This window comes from Leuciscus leuciscus, assembly GCF_965113295.1.
Source record: "Leuciscus leuciscus genome assembly, chromosome: 8".
Taxonomy (NCBI): domain Eukaryota; kingdom Metazoa; phylum Chordata; class Actinopteri; order Cypriniformes; family Leuciscidae; genus Leuciscus; species Leuciscus leuciscus.
The window spans coordinates 4,627,581-4,655,080 of NC_138732.1; the positions used below are offsets into that span (position 1 = coordinate 4,627,581).

Consider the following 27,500-nt stretch of genomic DNA (forward strand, 5'->3'; position numbering starts at 1 on the left):
ATCACGAGGACTCACAAGTATTTGCGCTAAATCTGCGCAGATTTGGCTTACACGAACTGCCCCAGCAAAGTGAGTAAATATAGTAAGTAATACACCAAATTGGCTCGTGATTTGACAGCGTTTCCTGCCACAGTTGATTTCTACTCGCATTTGGCGAGTGTTAATTTCAAACCCTGTTTATGTGTCTATGTGGTGTTTTTAATATGCTTTAAGACAAACCATGTGTAAATTCATAAGTCGACAGCATTGCTGAGTATTTTTTCCTTAAAACTGCAGTGAACCAAAGACAGTCTCAAAAACACGCTTTGAAGTGAGTTAGCCCGCATGTTCCCTGACACTGATCCGAGCTGTGACAAGTGTCATCTAGAACCAGCTAATTTAACTCACATGTTCTGGACTTGTCCTGCTTTATCTCTTTTCTGGGAGTCTGTTTTTGATTCACTTTCAGCTATCACATCTGTTAAAGGAGCCGTATGTAAGATTGTGGGCAAAACTGGTACTGCAATCACTTTCAAATGACTGTAGAGCGGTGTATCCCCTCCCCCTCCCCCTGACTCGAGGTTGCCAGATAGGCTGGCATTTTTTATCCGACACGTTTGTAGCTGCAGCTGTGGTAACTAGAGCAGAGCTGGCAACCCGGATGCCGAAACTCTACTGACTTCGTGATTGGTAGATAGGTGGAGGGTGGAGCTTCAGGCCAAAACACAACATGACAACATCAGTTGAGGGCTGCAACTTCACTTTCAAATGACAATATCCTGGCCGGACTACTGTTGTCAGTGATATAAGTATTTGAAATGAACATGATTTCTTAATGTCTAGTGACATATCAGGGCCATTTTATGATTAATTGAAATACATTTCTTATATACGGTTCCTTTAATATCCATCCCTCTCCGCTAGTCTGCTTGTTTGGAGTCCTACCTCCCGATTACTCGTTGCCGTCTCATTTCGTTGAGTTGGTAGCTTTTCTTACACTACTAGCGAGACGCTGCGTTTTGATGAACTGGAAGGGTCCTCACGCTCCTTCTCATACTCGGTGGATAAAAGATGCCTTATTTTTTGCTGAATTTGAAAAAATTAAACACTGCCTTCGTGGTTCCATCGTTACATTTTCAAGAGTTTGGATACCCTTTTAAGAGCATGTTAAATCTCTGCAGCTGGACGCAGTTCCAATTGGCCTACTGTCCTCCCACCCACACCAGTGTTGGTTATCCCGGTTGTGCACTGGTATTGTCATTAGCAACACACATTATTTACTAAGTTTTTGGGTTACTCAACTTTACTTACTGGACCTAGTTAAGGCTGACTTTGGTCTGTCTATATTATTATATACAGTTCTGTTATAATGTATTATATACTGTACTAAACTTTTTATTTTATATATATTTTTTATATTGATATTTCTGATATATATATATTTTTTTTTTTATTATTCATTATTTTTATTTATTTATTTTTATTATTGAGTGTTTTTTCTCCGTTGTTGTGGAAAATTCAATAAATTAATCATATAAATATATATATTTTTAAAACACACTTTGAAAATCGCTGGTGTTTCTGACGTCACAAACTACCTTGTAACCAATCAGATCAACGTGTGATCGTCAAGGAGTAGATCTCTGAGCTGACTGAGTGAGTGAGTGGAGGCGGGGCTCATTTGCATATTCATAGAACCGCGCATACTAAATGAGGCAAGGGTGTCGAGTTACATTCAAGATATTTTAAGGCATGACGAATTGTTTTTTCAAGCAAATGTTATTTTGGTAATCAAAGATTAGTTTTAAGGGATACAATTAAGGACTTTAAGTAAAGTGGGACGGTACTTGGGTGTGTGTCGACCATTTTTGAGAAATAAATGAGCTTGATTCAAATCCAATCCATTTGGGAACCGCTGGTCCTAGAGCAACATCTGTCTCTATCTTAGTATCATTCATTTAAGCATCAGTTTGTTTCTCCTAAAATGTTTGAGTTCCCCAAAGAGATCTCTGACTTTTGATTGCAGACTTTGGCAAATCTGTGCACAATTTAAAGACACTGAGATTCTTCTGAAACTATAGGGGTCTTTCTCTCAGGAGAAGCATCTGAGAATCAGGAGACTTCAGCAAACATCTCAAAGTGAATGTAATTACATCTGAGATGTATTCAGCAATTTGCTTGTGATTCTACAGTATGTGGGTCTCTCTGCTTTTGTGTCCTGCTCTCTCTCATTATCTCTCAGAGAGAAAAAGCTGTTCTTCCTTTATAAAAGTATGTATAAGTATAATGATTTCGAAAAACATATGGACTGTTTAATGAACCTAATGTCAAACGTTAACACTTTGTGTGCGTTCTTCAGTCCCACCTGTCTCCGTCTCCACAGCTCATTGAGATGCACATGTCTCCTCCGCTAGTGCTAGAAACCTTCTCCATAACCGCGTGTTAAACTTTAAATAGATTATGAAATATTTAACATTTCCTTTGGCAATGTCAGCATGGCACATCTGCCTTCTGACAAGCCCTTTTCAATTAAGATCGTTTTCAATTTCACGTTCAACTAAAATGACAGTATTGATGCTGCAAAGTTCTATAATTATCAATCAATACAATTTCAGCTGAAAAGCAGCTCTGATACTTTAATATTACTCATAATAGTTTCACGTTTAGTGGTTTATTTCATTTTTTTTTTCCGAGGGATAAAGTGTTTATGAGTTATAACATTTACTCCAAATGTTTTTATTGGTTTTCAATGACAATACAGTATAAAACATCATAAACAGTATACAGTAAGATATTGTCCATTATTAACCCCTTACACGAGTTATAACATTTAATTGGAATTAAAAACTAAGTCCATAAAATGATTCTAAATATGAATTCTAAATTCTAAATATGAAGCGGCTGTCGGAACCCTTTAAGATTCTATGGAACCTTTTCTTCTAAGAGTGATACATTTTTTGGTAACACTTTGTTACATATGTTACATGTACTTCCCATAGTAATAACAGTAAATTATGCATAATTACATGCAACTAACCCTCAACGAAACCCTAATCCTTCCCTAACCCTATAGTAAGTACATGTAGTTAATTATTAATACTCAGTACTTAAATATATAATTACACTGTAACAATGACACCTTAAAATAAAGTGTAACCCATTGCAACCTAATGTTTTCTCAATGATCTTGCCTGTAAAAGACGGCAGGTGGCGTGTTTTGGTGTTATTTTGATGACTTCATGTTCCTGTGCGTTTAAGTGGCCGCTCTGCTCCGATCATTGATTGGCATGTAAACACATTTGTCAGTGTTCCTCCTTATTTCTGAGGCTGTCAGGAAGTCTTGGAGGAATACAGCCGCTCGTCTTTTGAGTGCTTCTGACAAGCATGGTCGTCATGGGTGTTGGGTTGCTAGGAAACCACATCCTTTTAAATGATGAGATGATTTGTTTGTTATTTCTGAAGTAAACTGAAGAGGTAGGATGTGAAGAGGGCATGTGTTTCATCTTGTAATTCCTCTGACGCACATAAAAAATATATCTACATTGATCTCAGATCAAATAGAGCGTGTTTCACTTCTTTTAGCGTCTTCTGAAGAAATCTGACACACACACACACACACACACACACACACACACACACACACACACACACAAATGCGATCGAAATGCAAGAGCTCAGGCTCAAAAGACAACCAGATCAGATCAAGTCTGTCTAGTCAGATAAAGCATCAAGTCTTCTGTTGAAAAGAGCAACGGCCACAAACTTCTAATGAACGTCTAAGACACAGTCAGTGTCAGCAAGACTGATTCCTTCAACAGACATTAACATCACACACACACTCATTCCCACAGCGTCTACATTTTCTTGACCTTCTTTCTATGAATGCGTTTATCTGTTATTTTCCTGTACTGTGAACAGCTTTCAGCATTCATCCGCTCAGCGGATCTGAACATGTGATTCTAGTCTGCATTTGCACATACAAACAATGTTGAGCATGCAGTTTTGATATGATTTTGCCAAAAGGAGGTTTTAAATGTGATGCAGTAGAAGCGTAACTTACCTTGTACGACCTTCATTCTTCTGTTACTCTTGCCTTTCTCTCTCTCTCTCTCTCTACCACACACACACACATGTACGCACGCACACACACTATCTCTATAAGTCAACACACTTCTTCAGTTAGCCAATCAGATGCTTCTCTCTCTCTACACACACACACACACTCACACTCACACTCACACTCTCTCAAACATACATTATGATGACTCTCCATTGACATTTTGATTTTTCTACTGTAAAAACTGTATATTCTCTCCCCTTACACTAACCCTACTCCTAAACCTACCCGTCACATTTCTGCATTTTTACATGTTCAAAAAAATTAAGTATGATTTATAAGCTGTTTTCCTTATGGGAAACAAATTTTTTTTTTTGTTTATTTTGCCATCTTTGTGGGGACATTTTGTCCTCATAATGTAGGGTTTGCCAGGACACACACACACACGCACACACGCACACACGCACGCACGCACACACACACACACACACACACACACACACACACACACACACCAGACACACACACCGCCAACTTGTCAAGTGTTTATTGTCACTGTCGAATTCTTATAAATCCAGCTCCACATCTTTTATACAAATCAATATTATTACATTCACTTTGAAGTGTTTATTTGATGCTTTACAATTACCAATTGATTGTTATTATTGATTGTTATCCACATAATTTGCCGCATAGTTGCCATGACTGTCCCTAGTCGTGTTTTTCAATGTCTTGTTCAGTGGCGAAATGATGGATTGAACCTGCGATGTCACCGTAACCAGCGAAAGGGTTTAACCAACATGATCCTGACAGCGACTGACATGCTGGTGAGTATTAATATACATAATAATATTTGGATAATTATCTTTTAAATGTATATATATTTTTGCTTCCCAGTAGGCTACTGTTGTGGTGAATAAAGCTTTTTATGTGGTCTGATCCAAATTAAAACCCCTCACATTATCCACCAGCGGAGATATTTGGACCTCTTGAAATCAAAGTGACTGATGCATTATGGGACGTATTAAGAGGTTCTTAGTGCTTCAACAAAAGGCTGTTTATTTCTGTGAGAAACTGTCCTGTTTTTCTGCACAGACCACAGTAGGACAACACAAAGCGGACGTCCTCCAGCTGATTTTAGAATTGATGATGAATCTTCAATGTATATGGACGTGTATGTAACTGAAATTTGATGTTTTCTGAACCTAACTGGGTGTTCTCTGGGTGGTTGTTATGTGGTTTCTTTCAGGTCCAAGTGAAATGATTTCGCCCCTCAGGTCTCTATGATGTCCTCTTCTCTAAACATGACTCCTTCGGGATTTTCTTCAGGTAAAATGTATGCATGATCACTTATAAGTGTTATTACTTATTCATATTGAAAAAAAGCTAATAATAACTCGCTGCAAAAGCACTAAAACTTTAACTTAAACTTAAAAAAAGAATAATAATCAGGAAATACAAAATAAAAACTAATTAAAAAAAGACACTTCTACTCAAAAAGCTGCATAATGAACTCTGAGTGAGTGTTTGGTGAGTGTTTTCAGTGCAATTAAAACATTTGTGTTATCTATATAATAGAAGTTAACTGAAATAATAAAAACTTAATTGAAATTTAAACTTTTTTTATTTTTTATAGTTGCTTAAGTAACATTTCTCATTTTAATTTAGTTGAACTTTGATGTACTAAAAAACTGAAATAATAATGAAAAAGTATAAAGACAAACTTAAAAGTAATAATAATAATAATGACAAAAACAACGAAATCAATACAACTTTAAAAATAAAAACGAATTAAAAAATACATTTCTACTTGTTATATACTTGTGTTATTTAAGTTTTTATTTTTGTTCTATTATAATTAGCATTTGTTTTATTTTTGTTCTATTATAATTAGCATTTGTTGTTATTTTTAGTTTTCATGAGAATGTTTTCGTTATGTGCTTTTGTGAATTGATAATTTAATTTAATTTTAATTTTAATTTTAATAATTTAATTTATTCTTATTATATAAATAAATAAAAAATTCCACTTAATAATTTTAGCACTTGAATTTATTTCAGTTTATTGCCAAGGCAACATTTCTATAAAACAAACAAAAAGTATTTGGACATACTTAAAAATAATAATAAAAATGACAAAAACACACAACAAAATTACTAAAACTTTAACAAAAATTTAACTAAACACGTAAATAAAAACACATTTTTGTTACATTTTTAGTAATTTCATTGTGATTTTTGTTAGTTTTTTTTTTTATATTGCTTTTTATATTTAATTTATTTTTATTTCAGTTTTACCTCAATCTTTTTTCTTTTTTTTTAAGGCAACATTTCCAGTTTTCATTCAGTTTTTGGGTTTTATTTTATTTTAGCTTTATTTCAATGAACAGAATTACGTTAATATATTTTGTTTTAGTTAGTGATGATAACCCTGCTTCTATTCAGCAAGCTGCATAATGAAGTTTTTGCACCGTGATCTCTCAGTGAGAGTTTGCGGTGCCCTCTGTAGGCTTCTCTAGGTATTGCGCCTGAATAGTGACATTATTTTGATGTTTGATGAGTACAGATACAAAGCAGCTTGTTTGTGTTTATATAAACCTGCTTGCAATTGCATTAAGTCTCTCAGATGCATAAATCAAACATCTTTAGGGAATCTGTGCTCTATCCCGTCCCACACCAGATGTTTCCTCCAGCATTAAAGATTCATAAAGGATGATTTACGTGCTCCATCACACACCCTCATATACACTGTAGATCAGAGCAGAGTTTGAGACTCAACACATACATGATCCAGATAAAAGCCATTGAAACGTGTGCTTTAGTCGTCATGCTGAAGTTGTGCTGCGTTGCGTATATGTCAGCCGATGGAAGGCCAAAAGAGGAAGAGGAAGAAGCAGACAGTCAGACAGAGAGGAGGAGGAGCACTTCATGCTGGTTATTTCTCACACCCTCACCCAAAAAAAACAGCCGGTGAAGGACATTAGAAAGGAACTGAGATACTCCGAAAGATTAAATACAGACAGAAAGAGACGCAGGAGAGCGTGTTAAAGTCCAACCAATGGCTCCTTGGACGAAAACTAGCTCTGAAAGATATGGAGTTGGTGAGTTTGGCCTTTTTTTTAATTTAATGATTCACCTGTGCAGGAATGAATGTTTTCTGTGTATTTGTGTGTGTGTTTGTGTATATTCCTGGCGCCTCTCGCAGCGGCCGTCTATAGTTGCGATGAATTCAGTTCCTATTTCTCAGGATGTGGGCAGAGACGGATCAGTCAAGCGGCTCGGCAGTCACTGGCCTAAACAGATTGCAGCATTTTTATCTTTTAGCACTTGTTTTTTGCTTTGAAATCCTGCAAATATTCAGATTTATGATGATGCGGTCTTGCAATGCTTGTTAGCATTAGAAATGCATTGAAAAAATGGTCTATTAAAGTCAAAAATATAATTGAATGCAACTGAACACACCTGAAATAACTTCTTAAAGAACCTCTGCGCATTTTCACGTAATACAGTCTAAAGCATTTGCCGCCTTAGCCTGTTTGCTGAACGCATGTGCTTAGAGGTTTGACGACATTTAATAACTCAAGTGCAACATTGAATTTTTAGAGGATGCCTGCGTGAAATGAGATCTCTTGAATATCTTGATTGTTTCTCATAGGACGCAATGAGACGAAAAAGCAGTCTCACACAAGCTTCATCTCACTAATGTCTCAAAATGTGCTCATATTTGCTCAAGTGTGCATTTAAAAGTCCACGTTTGAACTCAAACGTTTCTCATAAAATAAATTAAATCAAATTCTAAACGTATAATAGTATTTGAATTACACTAGAATAACACTGTCTGTTGTCATCTTAAGGAATTGCAGGAGAAACATCAACTAAATTAAATTAAGTCTCATTGGTCGACCTTTCTTTGGGAAGAAATATTTCATGCAAATGACATTTGAAATCCCTTTTAATCAACAAAAGCTCGTTCGTGAAGCGTCCAGGAAGAGCAGTGCTTGCTTGAGATGGTGACGCTGATTAGAGGGACTTTATTTAGAGTTATTATTTGTGAATGTTGAACTCGCACCATCACTGTAAAACCTAATGCTCAAAATAAGGAATTGGTTTGAGTTGAGCCAACTTAAACAAATCATGTTCAATCAGATTAACTTTTATGAGTATTTAGAACTTTCTTTTTCTTTTGAGTTCACAAAACTGACACATTTTAAGTGATTAGAATTGTTTCATTGTTTTGAGTTTTATGAACTTGTTTCTTTTAATTCAGACAAGCTTAAATTTAACTGAAACTGGGCTGGGAGTTTTACTTCCCACTTTTCCATGACACTCAAAAGGGAGAGTAAATGCTAAAATTAAGTGTTATATCATTTATTTATTTTTTGTGTGTGTGCAATATTTATGTTAATTAGAAGATTTAGTAGTGTTTAATTTTTTGTTATGCTAGTTTAGTAGAGTCTCTGTTATGTTTTGTTTTGTTGTTATCATCATGTTGACGAGTGGAGCATGAGCTTGGTTTGAGAGCAGATATATGTTAAATGTTCTATATTGCTGTACTCATTCAGCAAGTGCTATGCTATGCTAATGCTATCAAAGCATTGTGTTACCAATTAGCAAGGTAGCATTTATTGAGTTAGCTAGTTAAAGCTAGCCAAGTTTCCACTTCTAAAATATTTAGGTTGAGATTATATGAAAATTTTAAGTTAAATGAATTAGCTTACTCAAATATTTAAAGTTAAGAGCAGTTAAAATGTATGAGTACAAAATAAAAATCTGCAAGTTCTGCTTGCTTAAACTTAACATTTCTTAACTTAATTTTTTTTATATAACTGATTACCTCAATTTTTTAAGTTTTGCCAACTTATTCGGGTTTACAGTGTGTATGAGTTATTTTTGTGCGAAACAGTCTTGAAATGAATGCAAAGGTGGTTTGACTTCTGATTGGCGACAGTGCCTGTGTGTGTTAGTGGTGTAGTCAGCAGTTTTGTAGCTCACTATAGTGAATAAATGAGGATATTGCACATACTAAAACTAAAAGCTTTCTGCTCATGTAAATGCATATGATTTCTTATTGAAAGTTATTTTAATTGTAAACATGCTGATGGCGGCGTGTATCTGTGTGTGTGTGGTGTTGCACAGGAAGCTGCTCTGAGAGGAAGTAGGCCAACGAACTCGTACTTGCAGAAATAAAGTGTGTGTGTGTGTGTGTAATATGATGTTCTCCATCTCTGCAGTTTAACATTTCCATGTCATTGATGTTGGCTAAAGAATTAAAGTTCAGTGTGTGTGTCGCCCTGCAGCGTTTGTGCTCCAGACATGAATTGCAGGACTTTTTTGCACACCAGACGAGAAGAAAGCAAAGTAGTTGACAGTTTCTTAATGTTTGATGTCTTAAAGGGAGCATTAACGGATCTCATTCTGCTGTTTTGCTGGGCATCACTTGAGAAATAAATCCAAACTGTGACTTCACTTGATGTGTTTTCTAATGCATTTATGCAATTTGTATTTTCTCTGAAGTTAAGTGGAATTTCATCGCCAAAGCGGAAAAGCAGTTGTCCTTGGCTGTCGGGGACACGGTACACATACAGGAGTCATGTGAAGGTGAGGGATTCTGGGATATTGCATTTACTTTTGCATTGATGCATTTAACAGAATTGGTTTCCAGGGAATTATATTGCATGCAAAGTGTACATTTGATCAGTTCATGCATTCCCTGGGAATGAAACCCATGAACTTGGCATTGCTAGCGCCATGCTCTACTCAGTTTGAGCTGGGGTTTTAGGGTGTGTTCACACTTGGCATGTTTGGTTGGATTAAAACAAACCCTGATGCGATTGCTCTGTTAGTGCTATGGGTGTATTCACACCAGGAAAGTCCGCAAGTTCACTTGCTTTGGTCAGGACCAAATACAATGTTGATTTTTTTTGTGGCTCGCTTTCACACTGCCCTTTTTGCAATTGAACCAAAATTTGTAAACAAAACCACACATGTGTTAAGGTCATCCATTCATTGTACAGAAAATCACCTTAAACGAACCGCACCAGAATTAGTTTGGATCCGCTCCGAGACCACCTCTTCAGCTTGGTCTCGTATGGTTGTTTGATCCGCACCCGAGCTTCTGTATTCACATCTGCCCCAAAGATCCGCACCATGAGGGGAAACGAACTTGAACTGGAGTGAATACACCCTAAGAGTGAACGCTCCCATCCGAACCCTGGTGCCACCAAATAAGCGGACCGAGACGCTGAAAAGATGAGTCTGGTGCGGTTCGAATTAAATATGAACGCAACTCGGACCAAAGATATGTAATGAACCAAAAACAGGAGATGATGTCACAAGATGTGACCCTAAAAAGGACATAATGCTGAAGCATACCTGTTTTTTCTCGTCATAGTCTTGATTGTTGCTCATCAGAGTTCAGTACAGGCGTCAGAACCGCGTCTCCTCACAGCAGATCTTCCTTTGTGTGTGACGGAGGGATGTGTGTGTGTGACGCTGTTTTGACTCCTTTACACATTTTATAAGCCCTTCACAAGTTCAGCCATCATATGTAAGCTACGCACATACAACGAGCGCATTGAGCCCAGAACACAGCATTGTTTTGAATGATCGGTAAGTTCCGTCGTGAAATAAACATAATATAAGCCGACCAATCAGGTTGTGAACATCTTTATGCCTTTAGGTTCAGTATCTTTAGGTTCGGTGTTGAAATGCCAGTAAGCCAGTATCGCCCTATAATCCATCGCGCTCTTTAAGATCACTAAATTCAAGGCTTTTGGTCATACCTAGGATATCCAGAACCACCAAAGGAGGGAGAGCATTTTCACATTTGGCTCCAAAACTCTGGAATAGTCTTCCTGATACTGTTCGTTGCTCAGACTCGCTCTCCCAGTTTAAAACTAGATTAAAGTCGCATCTCTTCAGCCAGGCATTCATATAATCCTACAGTTCAAACTACAATCCGGCCTCTAGCTCATAAATGCCAGAGGAGAACTGGCCCCCGACTGAGCCTGGGTTCTCCCAAGGTTTTTTTTCTCCATTAGGTCACCTGATGGAGTTTTAGGACACCATTAGGTCACCTGATGGAGTTTTAGGACACCATTAGGTCACTTGATGGAGTTTTTCGGTTCCTTGCCACTGTTGCCTTTGGCTTGCTCAGTTGGGGATATTTTGGGGATATTTAATTTAATTTTATGAATCAATAAATTCCTCTTGAAACAAACTTTGTTGTATTATTTTAATTTAATACTGTGAAGCTGCTTTGATACAATCTATATTGTGAAAAGCGCTATACAAATAAACTTGACTTGACTTGACTTGACTTAAGCGGACCAGGACTAAATGTGTTTTTTGTGTTCCGGACCGAAAGCAAACTGAACTACAAGTGAAGACACCTCTTAATAGTAAAATAGTAAAAGACTCTTAATATTCAGCAACATTATTGATTTGACTGCATGGACACTTTCGCATGAGAACATGAATTGAGCTGAATTATGACAGTGTTGTCTTCTGTTGAGCTTTATAGCTGAATCGAAGTTGTTTCATAATTTACGAATTCTGCAACATCAACACAGTTATTGAACTGAACTGAATCAACTGTACCGACTCGTGCTGAATAATGACACTGACGTTTTCTGGATAACATTTTTAAACATTCCATTTTATTATTGTGCAAACTTTATAGGAATGTTACTTTTGAATGTTCTCTAAATATTCTGAAACAAGTAATATAAAAAATGGACGAACAAGTAAACCGTTTCAGAAAAAAAAAAGTCCCCATGAATGATGTTCATCAATGTGTTAAAGAAGAATATTTACGAGAAGAATATTTGTTCATAACTTTGAGAGTACCTTGCCAGAACATTCCCTGTTAAGCGCTATATAAATAAAGGTGACTTGACTATAGAAATGTTCTCATAAATTGCCTGAAATATAAACCAGTCTGTTATTGTTCCAGGATGGTATAAAGGTTACGTGATCAAGAACAAAGAGAGAAAAGTGAGTAAATGCATATTTATTTGATAGTGTTTGTACAAGGGCAGAATGTTCTCTTCCTGAATATCTGACCTGAACTTCCTCTGCTACCGGCTGGCTGATTTACTCTCTTCTCTTATTTAAGGGAGCATTTCCTGCCAACTTTATAGTGCTAAAGGAAGTCATCATCGAAAAGAGAGGGTGAGTATGTCCATCCATCCATGCATCCATCCATCCATCCATCAGTCTGACTGTCTTTCCATCCATCCATCCATCCATCCATCTGACTGTCTTTCCATCCATCCATCCATCCATCCATCCATCCATCCATCCGACTGTCTTTCCATCCATCCATCCATCCATCCATCCATCCATCCATCCATCCATCCATCCATCCATCCATCCATCCATCCATCCATCCACCCTTCCAAGCTATCTATCTATCTATCTATCTATCTATCTATCTGACTGTCTTTCATCCATCCATCCATCTGACTGTCTTTCATCCATCCATCCATCCATCCATCCATCCATCAGTCTGACTGTCTTTCCATCCATCATCCATCCATCCATCCATCCAAGCTATCTATCAATCTGACTGTCTTTCCATCATCCATCCATCCATCCAAGCTATCTATCTATCAATCTGACTGTCTTTCCATCCATCCATCCATCCATCCAAGCTATCTATCTATCATTCTGACTGTCTTTCCATCATCCATCCATCCATCCACCCACCCATCCATCCACCCACACATCCATCAGTCTGACTGTCTTTCCATCCATCCATCCATCCATCCATCCATCCATCCATCCATCCATCCATCCGAATGTCTTTCCATGCATCCATCCATCCATCCGACTGTCTTTCCATGCATCCATCCATCCATCCATCCATCCATCCATCCGACTGTCTTTCCATGCATCCATCCATCCATCCATCCATCCATCCATCCATCCATCCATCCGACTGTCTTTCCATGCATCCATCCATCCATCCAACTGTCTTTCCATGCATCCATCCATCCATCCATCCGACTGTCTTTCCATGCATCCATCCATCCATCCATCCATCCATCCATCCATCCATCCATCCATCCATCCAACTGTCTTTCCATGCATCCATCCATCCATCCATCCATCCGACTGTCTTTCCATGCATCATCCATCCATCCATCCGACTGTCTTTCCATGCATCCATCCATCCATCCATTCATCCATCCAACTAACTGTCTTTCCATCCATCCATCCATCCATCCATCCATCCATCCATCCATCCGTCTTTCCATGCATGCATCCATCCATCCATCCATCCGACTGTCTTTCCATGCATGCATCCATCCATCCATCCATCCATCCATCCATCCATCCGACTGTCTTTCCATGCATCCATCCATCCATCCATCCATCCATCCATCCATCCATCCATCCATCCATCCATCCATCCATCCGACTGTCTTTCCATGCATCCATCCATCTATCCATCCATCCATCCGACTGTCTTTCCATGCATCCATCCATCCATCCATCCGACTGTCTTTCCATGCATCCATCCATCCATGCATCCATCCATCCATCCATCCATCCGACTGTCTTTCCATGCATCCATCCATCCATCCATCCATCCATCCGACTGTCTTTCCATGCATCCATCCATCCCACTCTCCCTCTTCTTCTGTAGAGATGAGGAGGTCATAACCTCTGTTGAGATGCCCCTGGTGAAGGAGGTGACCACCACACTGAGAGAATGGGGCACCATCTGGAAACAACTCTATTTGGTAAGACATTTAAATGGGTGTGTTATAATTAAAGGTGTCAAGGATTCCACAAAGAACCTTTAACTTCCATGGAACCCTTTCATTAATACAAAAGGTTCTTTATATTTTTAAAAGATGTTCTTTATTCAAAAGGGCTTTTTGTAGTGCTGCCTAAGAAGAACCATTTTGGTTTCCCCAAAATAATCTTTTCTTTTGTTTCAAATTTTTTGTTTCTTTCAAATGATCTAAAGAACCTTTTGTATAATGGAAAGGTTCCATGGTTAATGGTTAAAGGTTCTTCATGGAAGTCATGTGACAAAAGCCACTTTTCCAGCATTGGGCCCAACCGTTCTAAGAACGTAAGCAATGGTTCTAGTTATATTTCCACTTGAGCTTAGTTCAGCATGATTACAAACTGTTCTCGGTCCGCAATTCTCAGCATGGTTGGCTAACCAGTTTCTCTGTAGCTGGTCAAGCGTGCTATTTGAGCAAAGTTAATGTAAGTTAATAATAAAGTTAAAAGAAATATCTGATCATCCATCCGCGTTTGCAGCAATGACTGACGCATTTGTATTGCATTCCTGAGAGCTCCGTTATCAGTCCCACAGTAGAAAATGAAACCGGTTGGGCCGGATCGGCATGTAATGAAGCGGTTAAGTAACGAGAGTGGTTTGGCCCGATGGTGGAAAAGCAGCCAAGGTTGCATATACTGCTGCATGCTTCAAATAAGTCAAACATCCAACATCATAAATCCAATGCATGTGCACAACCTGAACTTCTGATCAGTGATTGTCTTTGTTTCTCAGCAGTCCAGTAAGAAGGTTCGTTTCACTCAGGTCCAGAGGCTGATGTGGGACTTAATGGAGTGGCGTTCCCAGCTCCTGTCCGGGACGCTGCCGAGTGACGAGTTTAAAGAACTCAAACAGAAAGTCACCTCAAAGATCGACTATGGAAATAAGTACATATTCCAAGTGTCTCTTCTATTTGTGTTCATGTCTGTTTATCTGTGTGCATTTTTGACCATGGCAATGTCATTTTATTGTTTGCTTTGGAAGACCCAAACACATACCATATTATATGAAAGTAATCATACAATATAATGGCATTATCATCTACAAATGGTACAAACACAGTACCTTTATAACAGATCTGATAAAATCTAGAATAATAGGATCCAGTCGGCTGGTGTAATTTCTATTCATAGCTTCTGTGATTTGCTCTGGGCTGTTGTCAATGTGTTAGTTAATTTGTACATTATCATAAAGGAATTAATTAACAAACCTCAAGGGGATAAAAATGTCTTCCTGACACCTGAGCGGGAATGAATTACTGCGGGGAAAAACCTGCCTCGCTCTGGCTGTTTTGTGTGGCATGGATTCACACAAGTTTATTCTTGTTTTCTCAAGAGAACGAGTTATGTCATCATCATGAGATATTTTAGTATTGGTGGATGTCAATGTAAACAGTTGGGAGAAAATCGGATGTGTGTCAATATATTGGATCTGTGCATTAGGTCTTAAAGTGACAGGAGCCTAATAAACCTGCTGCCGTTTGTCAATTAAGCAACATAAAACAAAGTATGAATCAACTACTTCTCCGCTCTTGGCTGAATAACTTTTGTAGCGTAAATAAGGATTTATATTCAGTTAATACTAGAGCTGCACGATTAATCGTCAAAAGATCGCGAGCTCGGTTTAAACAGCCATGCAATCTTATTCCTAAACGACAACGATTTTTCTGTGTCTATTAAACCTTCAACAAAATCACACTGGAACATTCAAATCTGTGTTTAAATCGCTGATCCAGAGAGAGAGCAGATGTTATAGGTATGAAACCGCTTCACAAACAGTCTTTTCAGCCACACTGTATCATTATTTCTGTGTTACAAATATTCATATTAGCACAGAAGAACTGGGATAAAGGTTTATATTTCAGATATAAACACTAATGTCTACAGCAGCGTTTAAAATTGAGTAAATCACCTTTAGAAAGTAACATGGCACTTCAAATAACGATTATATCGATTACATCGTTACACCAGTAGGTGGCGGCAGGTGACTGTAAAAAGATGTATTTGTCATTGAATCATTCATTCAAGAGGTTTGTTAAAAAACGCAGATTAATCTAGTAATGAAACAAGTGCAGTATTTATGAATGAACCATTTAATCATTCACTCGTTCAAATTTTAAATAGACTGCAGCAATTAACATTTTGTCTGAACCTCTAGTAAATTACATGTTATTTTGATTAGTCGTCTGTTCAGAATCGTGGAAGAATCGTGATATCTGTTAAAAAAAACAACATGATTCTGAATTTATCCAGAATCGTGCAGCTCTAGTTCATACAGTGAAGACTATGCAGTGTTTTATTTAATATTTGATTATTTGATTAAATTTCTCCTGATAGACATACATGTAAAACATAAAGCACACATTTAATTTGTATCTTTGTTTTATTGCTTAAATGTGTGCTATTGCTTGTCATTACTTTCCTTGTTCTTAAATAAAATGAAATATAGATTAACCAAACAAAATATAGATTAAAAAAACAAATGAAAAGAGCAAAATACATGTTTGAATCCATGCCAGTGATAAGCTTGAATGTTGCTGTCTGGGATGTGCAAGAACGAGTCTTAATGAAACGAAGCACATCATGCCTGAGGTGCATCATGGGAGCACAGGATCTCACAGAGCTCCGGGCAAGAGCACATCTGTCAAAATATTTCAAGCATCTTGTGTGTTCTGAATAATCATGTACAACCGCTCAAACTTGAGTCCAATCAAGTGTTGTTCTGCCTCCAGGATCTTGGAGCTGGATGTGGTTGTTCGGGATGCTGATGGGAATATCCTCGACCCCGAGCGAGCCAGCGTCATCAGCCTCTTCCGAGCACACGAGGACGCCACGGCCAAGATCACAGAGCGAATTAAAGAGGAACAGGTTCTCATTTCACTTTCATTTAATGGTCTACAGATGAACCCACAGAATGAAACCGCAAAAGAGCTTCTCATAAGCATCACAGAGTTGGTATGAGACATGGTATGAGTTTTAATGAGACATTTTTAGATGTTCAGGATGGCTGGACACACTAAAGCAATGAGATCCCATGGCTCTACCATCCTTCGGGCCAAGTCCGCTGTGAATTCACAGTGAATATAGCTCACTGTAACCTTATAACACTTATCAAACTAAACATCTCCCAGAACCCTGTAGCAACTGCATAATAATGACCTAGCCTACTGTAGGTCGGTTTTGCAACCGACCTACAGTAGCAACTGCATAACAACTACCTACTGTAGCAACTGCATAATAATGACCTAGTGTAGGTCGGTTTTGGCCTTTGCAACCACCCAGACACACTAGCAAAATCTCAATACCCTAGCAATCACTTAGCAACGCCTTTGCAACCACCCAGAACAGCCTAGCGATCACACAGACATAGTAACTCCATATTAATGCCCTAGCAACCACCTTCACAATTACCTAGATACACTAGCAAGACACCCTAGTAACTATAATAATGCCCTAGCAACCACTTGACAACACCTTCACAACCACCCAGAACAACCTAGCGATCACTCAGACACCCTAGCAACTCCATAATGTCATAGCAACCCCTTCACAACTCCTTCACAATTACCTAGATACGTTAGCAGCCACCCAGACACCGTAGTAACTCCATAATAATGCCCTAGCAACCACTTTACAACACCTTCACAACCACCCAGACAACCTAGTAATCACCCAGACACCCTAGTAATTCCTTATTAATGTCCTAGCAATCACTTAGCAACACCTTCACAATTACCTAGATGCACTAGCAACCACCCAGACACCCTAGTAACTCCATAATAATGTCCTAGCAACCACTTAGCAACACCTTCACAATTACCTAGAGGCACTAGCAACCACCCAGACACCCTAGTAACTCCCTAATAATGTCCTAGCAACCACTTGACAACGCCTTCACAACCACCCAGACAACCTAGTGATCACCCAGACACCCTAGCAACCACTTGACAACACCTTCACAACCACCCAGAACAGCCTAGTGATCACCCAGTCACCCTAGCAACCACTTGACAACACCTTTGCATCCACCCAGGCATCCTAGCAGCTGGATAATGATTCCTTAGTAACCGCCCAGACACCCTAACAACTGCTTAACAATGCTTTAACAACCACTCAGAACACCCTAGCAACCCATCAAGTGCTAAATGACACTCCTTAGCAACCACATAGCAACACCCTAGTATCGTAGTAGTGAGTTTTGCACAGTCGGGTTTTTTCTAAAGATAATTTCCTGTGTTTTCTGCTGTTCTCGGTGCAGTCCAACGTTCAGATGGATCATTCCGGAGTGTCCGCACGGATCCAGTCTTCTCCCACACACAGCCTCTATGTGTTTGTGCGTAACTTTGTGTGTCGAATCGGGGAGGATTCAGAGCTCTTCATGTCTCTGTATGACCCCAACAAACAGACCAACATCAGGTGCGTCTCACTTACACACACTCTTGAGTTCTGACTCTCACAGGTGTTTGCCATTAACACCATTAACACCACTGTCTCTCTCTCTCTCCCTCTCTCTCTCTCCCTCTCTCTCTCTCTCTCTCTCTCTCTCTCTCTCTCTCTCTCCCTCTCTCTCTCTCTCTCTCTCTCTCTCTCTCTCTCTCTCTCTCTCTCTCTCTCTCTCTCTCTCTCTCTGCAGTGAGAATTATCTGGTCAGATGGGGAGATAAAGGTCTGCCGAAGGACATTGAGATGCTCAACAGTCTGAAAGTGGTCTTTACTGTAAGTCACTCAATATGTCTGCCACATAAAAAACAAATCATGCTTTGGTAAATCATAATTTTTATGTTATATATATATATATATATATATATATAATGAAATTATAACTTTTTTTGTCCTAAATTTGACTTGGTCACATTTTTAATCTCATAATTAGGACTTTATCCTCATAATTAGGACTTTTTATGTAATAAATTGGACTTTTTAATCTCTATTTTGAGTTTTTCTCTCCGAATTATCACTCACACATTATACTCATAAATGTGACTTTTTATTTTCCATTTTGACTTTTTTCTCAGAACTATGAGTCAAGAACTATACTCATAAATGTGACTTTTTATGCTATAATTATGACGTATCTCATAATTATTGACTTTTTAATGTCATAAATTTGACTTGTGTCTCAGAATTTTGACTTTTTTCCTCATAATGATGTATTTTTAATCTCATAATTTGAATTCTCTTCTCATAATGTGTGACTTTTAATGTAATAACATAGACTTTTTATGCTATAATGATGACCTTTTATGTCATAATTATGATTTACCAAAGCATCTCATGTTATGGAAACAGGCCTTCATAAGGTACCATTAATATTACAAATAAATGTTTATGTAGTGACTGCAGAGATTTTTTGATGTCCTGGAGATTGATTATTATAGACTGTCTTCTTTCTCTCTGTCAAGGATCTGGGGAATAAAGACCTGAACCGAGAGAAGATCTATCTGATCTGTCAGATTGTGCGCGTGGGTCGTATGGATCTGAAAGATACTCCTAATAAGAAATGGACGACGGGCCTGCGGAGGCCGTTTGGTGTGGCTGGTAAATATCAGGATGAATCCTCTCGTTTGATCTGCATTTATCATACAGACACACAGCTGATATACATATATATATATCTGTGCTTATTGGCAGTGATGGATATCAGTGACATCATCAAAGGAAAGACAGAATGTGACGAAGAGAAGCAGTATTTCATTCCTTTTCATCCGTAAGTCTCTCCTCTTCCCGTCTCCTGTTCACCGCTGTATCTGGCAGGAATAGTTCAGCCAAACGTGAAAGTTCTCTCATCGTTTTAATTGAGTTTTGATTGATTTGATATCAATTTTCACACAATTTTCATTTTCTGTGAATCATAGCACAGTTGAGCCTAACACATCTGTCATAGTTTAAGAAACCTGATTTCAGTCCTTTAATAAACAGTACCAGTTCCATTCAAAAATGAATACATTACATTTTATATTTATATATTTAAAATAAAATGTTCTATTTCTAATTAACTTTTTATTTACATTTACATTGTTGCCGTTGTTATTATTATCGAAAGTATCTTTGGTTTAAACCAACTTTAAGTAAAGTCATAGACCAGTAGTTCATGTCCATTCAAATTATGTGTACAATACAATTTATTGATAAAATGTCAATTTGACATTATGACTTTTGATCTCGTAATTATGTATTTTTAGTCGCATAAATTCAACTTTTTCTCATAAATTAGAATTTTTTTGATTGAAAAAAATTTATTGCATTTTTTAATTGAAAGTAATTTGTGTTCTCTATTCTTGTGTGTGTATGTGTGTGTGTGTGTGTATGTGTGTGTGTGTTTGTAGAGTCATAGCTGAGAATGACTTTCTGCACGCTCTCCTAAACAAGGTGACGTCGTCTCGAGGCGACAGCGGAGGCCAAGGTACGACTCACTCTTTCCCTGCTCAAATGACATCACAGCAGTGTTCCCTCCGCTAATGCTTTAATACTCATAATCCCGTCTACACACACACTCACACACGCATTCACATGCACTCACACTTACACACTTACACAGACACACAGACAGACAGACAGACAGACAGACACACACACACACACACACACACACACACACACACACACACACACACACACACACACACACACACACACACACACACACACACACACACAGACACACACACACACACACACAGACACAGACACAGACACACACACACACACACACAGACACACACACACAGACACAGACACAGACAGACACTCACTCTCAAAAACACACACACACACACACACACACACACACACACACACACACACACACACACACACACACACACACACACAGACACAGACACAGACACAGACACTCACACACAGACAGACACAGACACAGACACACACACACACACACACACACACACACACACAGACACAGACACTCACACACACACACACACACACACACACACACACACACACACACACAGACACAGACACAGACACACACACACACTCACACACAGACACACACACACACACACACACACACACACACACAGACACACACACACACACACACACACAGACACAGACACACACACACACACACACACACACACACACTCACACACAGACACACACACACACACACACACACACACACACACACACACAGACACAGACACAGACACAGACACACACACACACACAGACACAGACACAGACACTCACACACAGACACAGACAGACACTCACTCTCAAAAACAGACACAGTCACACACACACACACACACACACACACACACACACACACACACACACACACACACACACACACACACACACACACACACACACACACACACAGCAGAGAGAGAGACCAATGAGCTTTAGGACTTCTTAGTCATTAAAACAGACATTAGACCTGAAGTCACCAGTGTTGGGTGTAATGCTGCACTAAGTAACTAATTACTGCAATTCAATTACTTTCCCATTGATTAGTTAAAGTAAGGAATTACTCTTAATTTTTCTGTAATTTAATTACAGTTACTTCTGATTTAATTGCCTTAAATTCTGTATAGACTATAGAACAAAAACGATAGTGGATTTAACATCAAAATTGTCTAATGTTAAAATGTATATTTTAAATGTAACCTCCCTTTAAATATCTTGGTCAGTTAAAACAGCAGTTTCGTGCATCTGTCCTTGTACTGTTCAACAGCTCGAGGTTGATATGGGATTTAGAAAGTAATAAGTAATGCAATACCTTTTAGATTGGAATAATTATCTAATAACACTGTTGTGTAATTAGTAGCCAGTAATTAGAGTAACTTTCCCAACACTGGAAGTCATCACATCAGCATTGATATAAATCACACACATGCTCTAAATAATGTTGTGAAATCACTATATAAGTGTAGACACCAATAATGTTTTACTGTAGAAAAATTGCTTGCATTTTTATCATGATCCTGATGAAAAAAATGGGCTTTGAAACTATTTTCATTCGGAAATTACTATAAATTTCATAAATAATTAAAGACATGACAAGTAACACTGAATTAAACATTAAATACAATTTTGAAGTAGAAAGACTAAAATGCAATTTTCTTGTAAAACAGCCTCTAATAATATTTGTTATATTTACACCTGTTTTCCAACGTGTTTTTCAACGACTCCTGTCGCGCAGGTCTGTGGGTCACCATGAAAGCTTTAGTGGGCGACATCATCCAGATCCGAAAGGAATATCCCCACCTGGTGGACCGGAGCACGGTGGTTGCACGGAAACTGGGTTTTCCTGAGATCATCATGCCGGGCGACATCCGTAACGACATCTACCTCACGCTGCACTCCGGAGACTTCGACAAGTACAACAAAACCACACAGAAGAACGTGGAGGTCATAATGCTGGTGTGTGACGAGGAGGGGAAGGTCGTGCCGGTGAGTCAAACCTCCTAGCGTGAGGTCAGAGGTCAGCCGATGGGTTAGACAAGGAAATATTGTGATTGGGACGGGGTTTTCTGTGTTGATTGACAGCTCGTATTCTTATATTTTAACATTTTATGATTTTAACATTTTCCACTCTAATTAATTATTTCTAATTTCCAAATAACAATTTCTTTACATTTTCTAATGATTCTAATGTTCATGTTATTATTCAAAATATCTTGGTTAAAACATATAACTTTAAAAAGTAAAATCGTCAAACCAGTTGTTCATGTCCATCCAAATAGTAAATTGTATTGATATAAAAATAAATAAATGTTATATATACTTAAATATTTAAAAGTTTAAGTATATATATTTCAGATGTATTTAACAATTTATTTATATTTACTAATGATTTGTTATGTACGTTATTTTTTTAAAGTATCTTGGTTAAAATATAACATTTTAATACATTAGACCAGTAGTTTGTTCATCCATATTTCTTCAATAAATTTTATATTTTTATATATACTTTTATATACAAATTTAAAAATATACATTTAAAATACATTCAAAATGCATTTAACTATTTCTTTAAGTTTATTAATTATTCATTAAATTCAATTATTTATTTATTACTCAATTTATTATTGAAAGTATCTTGGCAAAAATTTATAACTTTCAAATGTCAAATCGAATAGCAGTATTACTCGAATAATTTATATATATATGTTCGTGTATGTAATTTAAAATGTACATATTTTAATATTTTTTCACATTTTATGTTTTAATATTAATACAATTTGAACACAGTTGAAATAACTTTTTAATATATATATATATATATATATATATATAATACATGCGTTACGATAGGTCAAAGGTCAGCCGATGAATTAGACGAGGACATATTGTGATTATGGCAGGGTTTTCTGTGTTGATTGACAGCTCTCTTGTGTTCATGTCGTACAGAACTCGATCTGTCTGGGCGCCGGAGATCGGCCTGTGAACGAGTATAGGTCAGTCATTTACTACCAGATCAAGCAGCCTCGCTGGATGGAGACTTTTAAGGTGAGAGAGAGAGAGATATTGAGCATTAAACAGCATTCACAACCTATTTTTCCTCCATCTTATGACGTGTTTATAGTTGAAACATGATGTTCAACAAGAAAAATGTCAGGCATGACTTGGATTCTATCCATCCAACCACTTTATCCATCCATATATGAAGCCAGGTGTTTTGGCGAGAAGGTTCAAAAATAAGAGCAACATTTTCACTATTAGACCAGTAAAATGCATTTAAAAATGAAATGGGTTCATTTTGATGCTAATTTTGTAATAGTGTAAATCCTCCACAATAGTATAATCCTGCAATACTGGACGATGCAGTTTCAGGACCACTCCTAAAAATTGCTAATACAAATACAGAATTGAATAGTAAGTTCTATACAATAGTGGTTGTCAGGGGTGTGAAGTAACGAATTACAAATACTCACGTTTTTGTATGTAATAAATGTTAAATTTTTCAAACAATATGATTTTTAAATGGTTATGAATGTACTGATTTGATGCATTTTAAAAAGATTATTGATAGATATTCTTCAATCTTTCTGACAAAGAACAAAAGATAATGTGAATTACAGTATGTTTCAATATTTGTGGGCTGGGTATTGACACAAATTTCACAATTCGATTCGATTCCGATTCAATATTGATTATCTTGGATATCAGGAACAATACATGGCAAATTTTCTCAAGGAAAACAAATCTCTTAACTATTATTGTAAACTATGGGAGTCAGTTGTAGCCTACAGGCTTCATTAGCCCTACTATAATACTGAAGGTAAAAATGAACTGATTTGTATACAAACACTTAAATTACACTTTTATTTATTTGTATAATAATAAAGTTATGTGAAATATAAACATTTAAATGGTGGCTGTCATAAAAACATGCCAGATTTATTCAAACATGCATTAAATATTGAAGAACGTTAAAAATTATAATGAATATGTAATATGGTGCATATATTTAGCAAAATGCTCCTCTCTAGAGTTAATTGTTCTAGCTGACTAACGAGTGTATGGTCACATGGTTTTTCTGAGGTAAATGTGACGTTACATTGTTTACTGACGTCTTTCCACGGTTGAAACACTGATTGGGCGATTCCATGTCACATTATACGGACTTCGATAAGTTGTACTCTATCTTTTAACACTTTCAGAAGCTCATTCATGTTTATTTCGCGCTGTAACTGGTGTTATTAATGCGGAAGAGAAGATCATGTGCTTCTCTAGAGCTGAGCCAGAGCGATCTCACGCCACAGCGACAAAACGCTATTTATGTTTTTGAATTTCGTAAGAAAATGGACGTAATTTGAAATCTGAGACTTTGTTTCATATCAAAGTAACAAAGCACAAAGATTATTGTGATTTATTGGATGGGATGCAGCGCTACAATGTTACATTCCTTCATCAGCTGAAAACAGGATGACTAATCGATTCTTGGGATTTAAGAATCGATATCGGTTCGTAAAAATGAGAATCGATTAAAATCGAGAAATCAAATTTTTTTTACCCAGCCCTAATATTAATTGTAGTGCACAGTGTTTATTATAAAGGGGTAGAATCTGCAGCTCAGTACTCACTACTCACTACTCATGAGTACTTTTAAATTAGCTACTTTTTTACTCTTACTCAAGTACTTTTTACTCTACTCACACTTCATTTTGTGGAATGTAGTGGTACTTTTACTTGAGTATGTTTTTTCAGTGCTCTTTCCTCCACTGGTGGTTGTACACACATAAACTCGGGTCACAGAAATGCGGTCCTGAAACTGCGGTCTCTGGTATTGCACCATCATGCTGTTTTCCTGCTTGCTGTCAGTCTGTGTGTAGTAATGCTGTCCTCCGGCCTGTAGGTGGCGATTCCTCTGGAGGAGATGCCCAGAATACACCTGCGCTTCATGTTTCGGCATCGATCCTCACAGGAGTGTGTAAGCTTCACAGTTCCTGCAGTGATGCTCTGTGTGGAAGCTTGTTTCTGTCATGGAATAAACAATAAAAAAAGGGAATTTTCATCTCAAAATTCTAAGGTTTTTTCTTGCTATTGCGAGTTTATAACTTTCAATTCTGACTTTTTACTCAGAATTCTGAGTTTATATCTCACAATTCTAAACAAAAACTTCAGAATGTGAGATAAAAAGTCACATTTACCTTTTTTAATTCCCTGGCAGAAACAAGCTTACATAGTTCTGAATTACAATTATTTGTAATTTTTTTTAAGTGAAGACTTAGCATAAAAATATTGTGATTATCAAGTCATCATTTTATAATATTATGTTAACTTCAATCAGTTAACAATCTCAATTAAACTTCAGCTGATTAAAAAAACAAGTTCCTAAAGGGGAGAGGGGCATCCTCATTCTAGAGAGCGTGTGATTGGACAGAAATCTCTGTTTCCATCCACCTATTTTTATGTGCATTTTAGAATATCACATAAAAAAAAACACTGGATGGAAATACCAAGATGAACATAAATTCTAAAATGCACATTTAGTCGGATAAATGTTTCACATTTACCGAATAAATAAATTGATGCGCATTATAAAAGACATGTGACTGATATTCCAATTTTGCACATAAGTTAAGATGGAAACATAGCTAATGTTTTGATGTGTGCACAAGCATATAGATGAGCTCAAGGCTATTGAATTAAAAGCCAGATAACTATAATTTAGTCATATACTACCAGATATGATGCTGAATGTTAGTGGAAATGATTTCAGATATGAATAAATGTGTGATTTGTGCCATGCAGCGAAGGACAAGAGTGAAAGGAACTTCGCGATGGCGTTTGTGCGTCTGATGAAGGAAGACGGGACCGTTCTGAGAGATGGCATACATGAGCTCACTGTCTTTAAGGTCAGAAACACACACTTACAGAGACTCACTGAGTGTTAATATTACTCTTACATGGGTTTTAAACGTTGGCAAATTTTTGTTGTATTACTTTTTTCCATAATTTACTATTAATGGAGCAATCCAGGGCTGCGTTTCACAAAAGCATTGTGAGTCTAAGTAGATCGTAGAGACCTTTGGTGCATTCGGTTTATGATCAACTAAACAAGATTTTTTTTTTCTGGAATTACAAATTCACGTGTTAACAAAGAAACATGGCCCTGCTGCATCTCTCCTCTGTGTGTCTGTAGGGGGACAGTAAGCGTATGGAGGAGGTGAGCTCGTACCTGTCCCTGCCGTCGGAGCGCAGTAACCCTGACAGTCACAAGGGGGCGACGCTGATGCGCAGCTCCAGCAGTGTGGGCGGCCTGTCAGTCAGCTCCAGAGACACCTTCACCATCGCAACGCTCGTCTGCTCCACCAAACTCACGCAGAACGGTGTGTGTGTGTGTGTGTGTGTGTGTTTTTCTATCCCGGTGGGGATTTAAACCTGAATGCACACAGATTTATGGAGACTCGTGTCACTGTGGGGACCTAAATTGAGGAAACAAGCTTATAAATCATACAGAATGAGTTTTTTGTGATGGGTAGGTTTAGGGGTCGGGTTAGTGTGTGTGTGTGTGTGTGTGATGGGTAGGTTTAGGGGCGGGTTAGTGTGTGTGTGTGTGTGTGTGTGTGATGGGTAGGTTTAGGGGCGGGTTAGTGTGTGTGTGTGTGATGGGTAGGTTTAGGGGTCGGATTAATGTGTGTGTGTATGATGGGTAGGTTTAGGGGTTGGGTTAGTGTGTGTGTGTGTGTGTGATGGGTAAGTTTAGGGGTCGGGTTAGTGTGTGTGTGTGATGGGTGGGTTTAGAGGTCGGGTTAGTGTGTGTGTGTGTGTGTGATAGGTAGGTTTAGGGGTCGGGTTAGTGTGTGTGTGTGTGTGTGTGTGTGTGTGTGATGGGTTGGTTTAGGGGTCAGGTTAGTGTGTGTGTGTGATGGGTAGGTTCAGGGGTCGGGTTAGTGTGTGTGTGTGTGTGTGTGTGAGTGATGGGTAGGTTTAGGGGTCGGGTTAGTGTGTGTGTGTGTGTGTGATGGGTAGGTTTAGGGGTCGGGTTAATGTGTGTTGTTGTGTGTGTGTGTGTGTGTGTGTGTGTGTGTGTGTGTGTGTGTGTGTGTGTGTGTGTGTGTGTGTGTGTGTGTGTGTGTGTGTGATGGGTAGGTTTAGGGGTCGGGTTAATGTGTGTGTGTGTGTGTGTGTGTGTGTGTGTGTGTGTGTGTGTGTGTGTGTGTGTGTGTGTGTGTGTGTGATGGG

The 27,500-nt window shown here is 38.0% G+C and overlaps 1 protein-coding gene across 2 annotated transcripts in view; it reads left to right on the forward strand.

Annotated features, from left to right (window-relative positions):
- Nucleotides 1–6,945: 6,945 nt before the first annotated feature.
- dock2 (dedicator of cytokinesis 2) overlaps nt 6,946–27,500 on the forward strand; it is a 132,644-nt gene continuing 112,089 nt past the window's right edge. Inside the window, exons 1-17 of one of the 2 annotated variants that reach the window (XM_082176836.1) lie at nt 6,946–7,136; nt 9,550–9,633; nt 11,990–12,030; nt 12,152–12,207; nt 13,688–13,784; nt 14,573–14,721; nt 16,566–16,701; nt 18,092–18,249; nt 18,467–18,548; nt 19,235–19,370; nt 19,464–19,539; nt 20,159–20,235; nt 22,009–22,259; nt 23,220–23,318; nt 25,168–25,240; nt 26,067–26,170; nt 26,458–26,644. In XM_082176836.1, the coding sequence (XP_082032962.1) occupies nt 7,094–7,136; nt 9,550–9,633; nt 11,990–12,030; nt 12,152–12,207; nt 13,688–13,784; nt 14,573–14,721; nt 16,566–16,701; nt 18,092–18,249; nt 18,467–18,548; nt 19,235–19,370; nt 19,464–19,539; nt 20,159–20,235; nt 22,009–22,259; nt 23,220–23,318; nt 25,168–25,240; nt 26,067–26,170; nt 26,458–26,644 (1,849 nt within the window). In that variant the 5' untranslated portion in view covers nt 6,946–7,093. Of the gene's footprint in view, nt 7,137–9,549; nt 9,634–11,989; nt 12,031–12,151; nt 12,208–13,687; nt 13,785–14,569; nt 14,722–16,565; nt 16,702–18,091; nt 18,250–18,466; nt 18,549–19,234; nt 19,371–19,463; nt 19,540–20,158; nt 20,236–22,008; nt 22,260–23,219; nt 23,319–25,167; nt 25,241–26,066; nt 26,171–26,457; nt 26,645–27,500 lie in introns of both variants that reach the window. The other variant, XM_082176835.1, reaches the window with a different exon arrangement.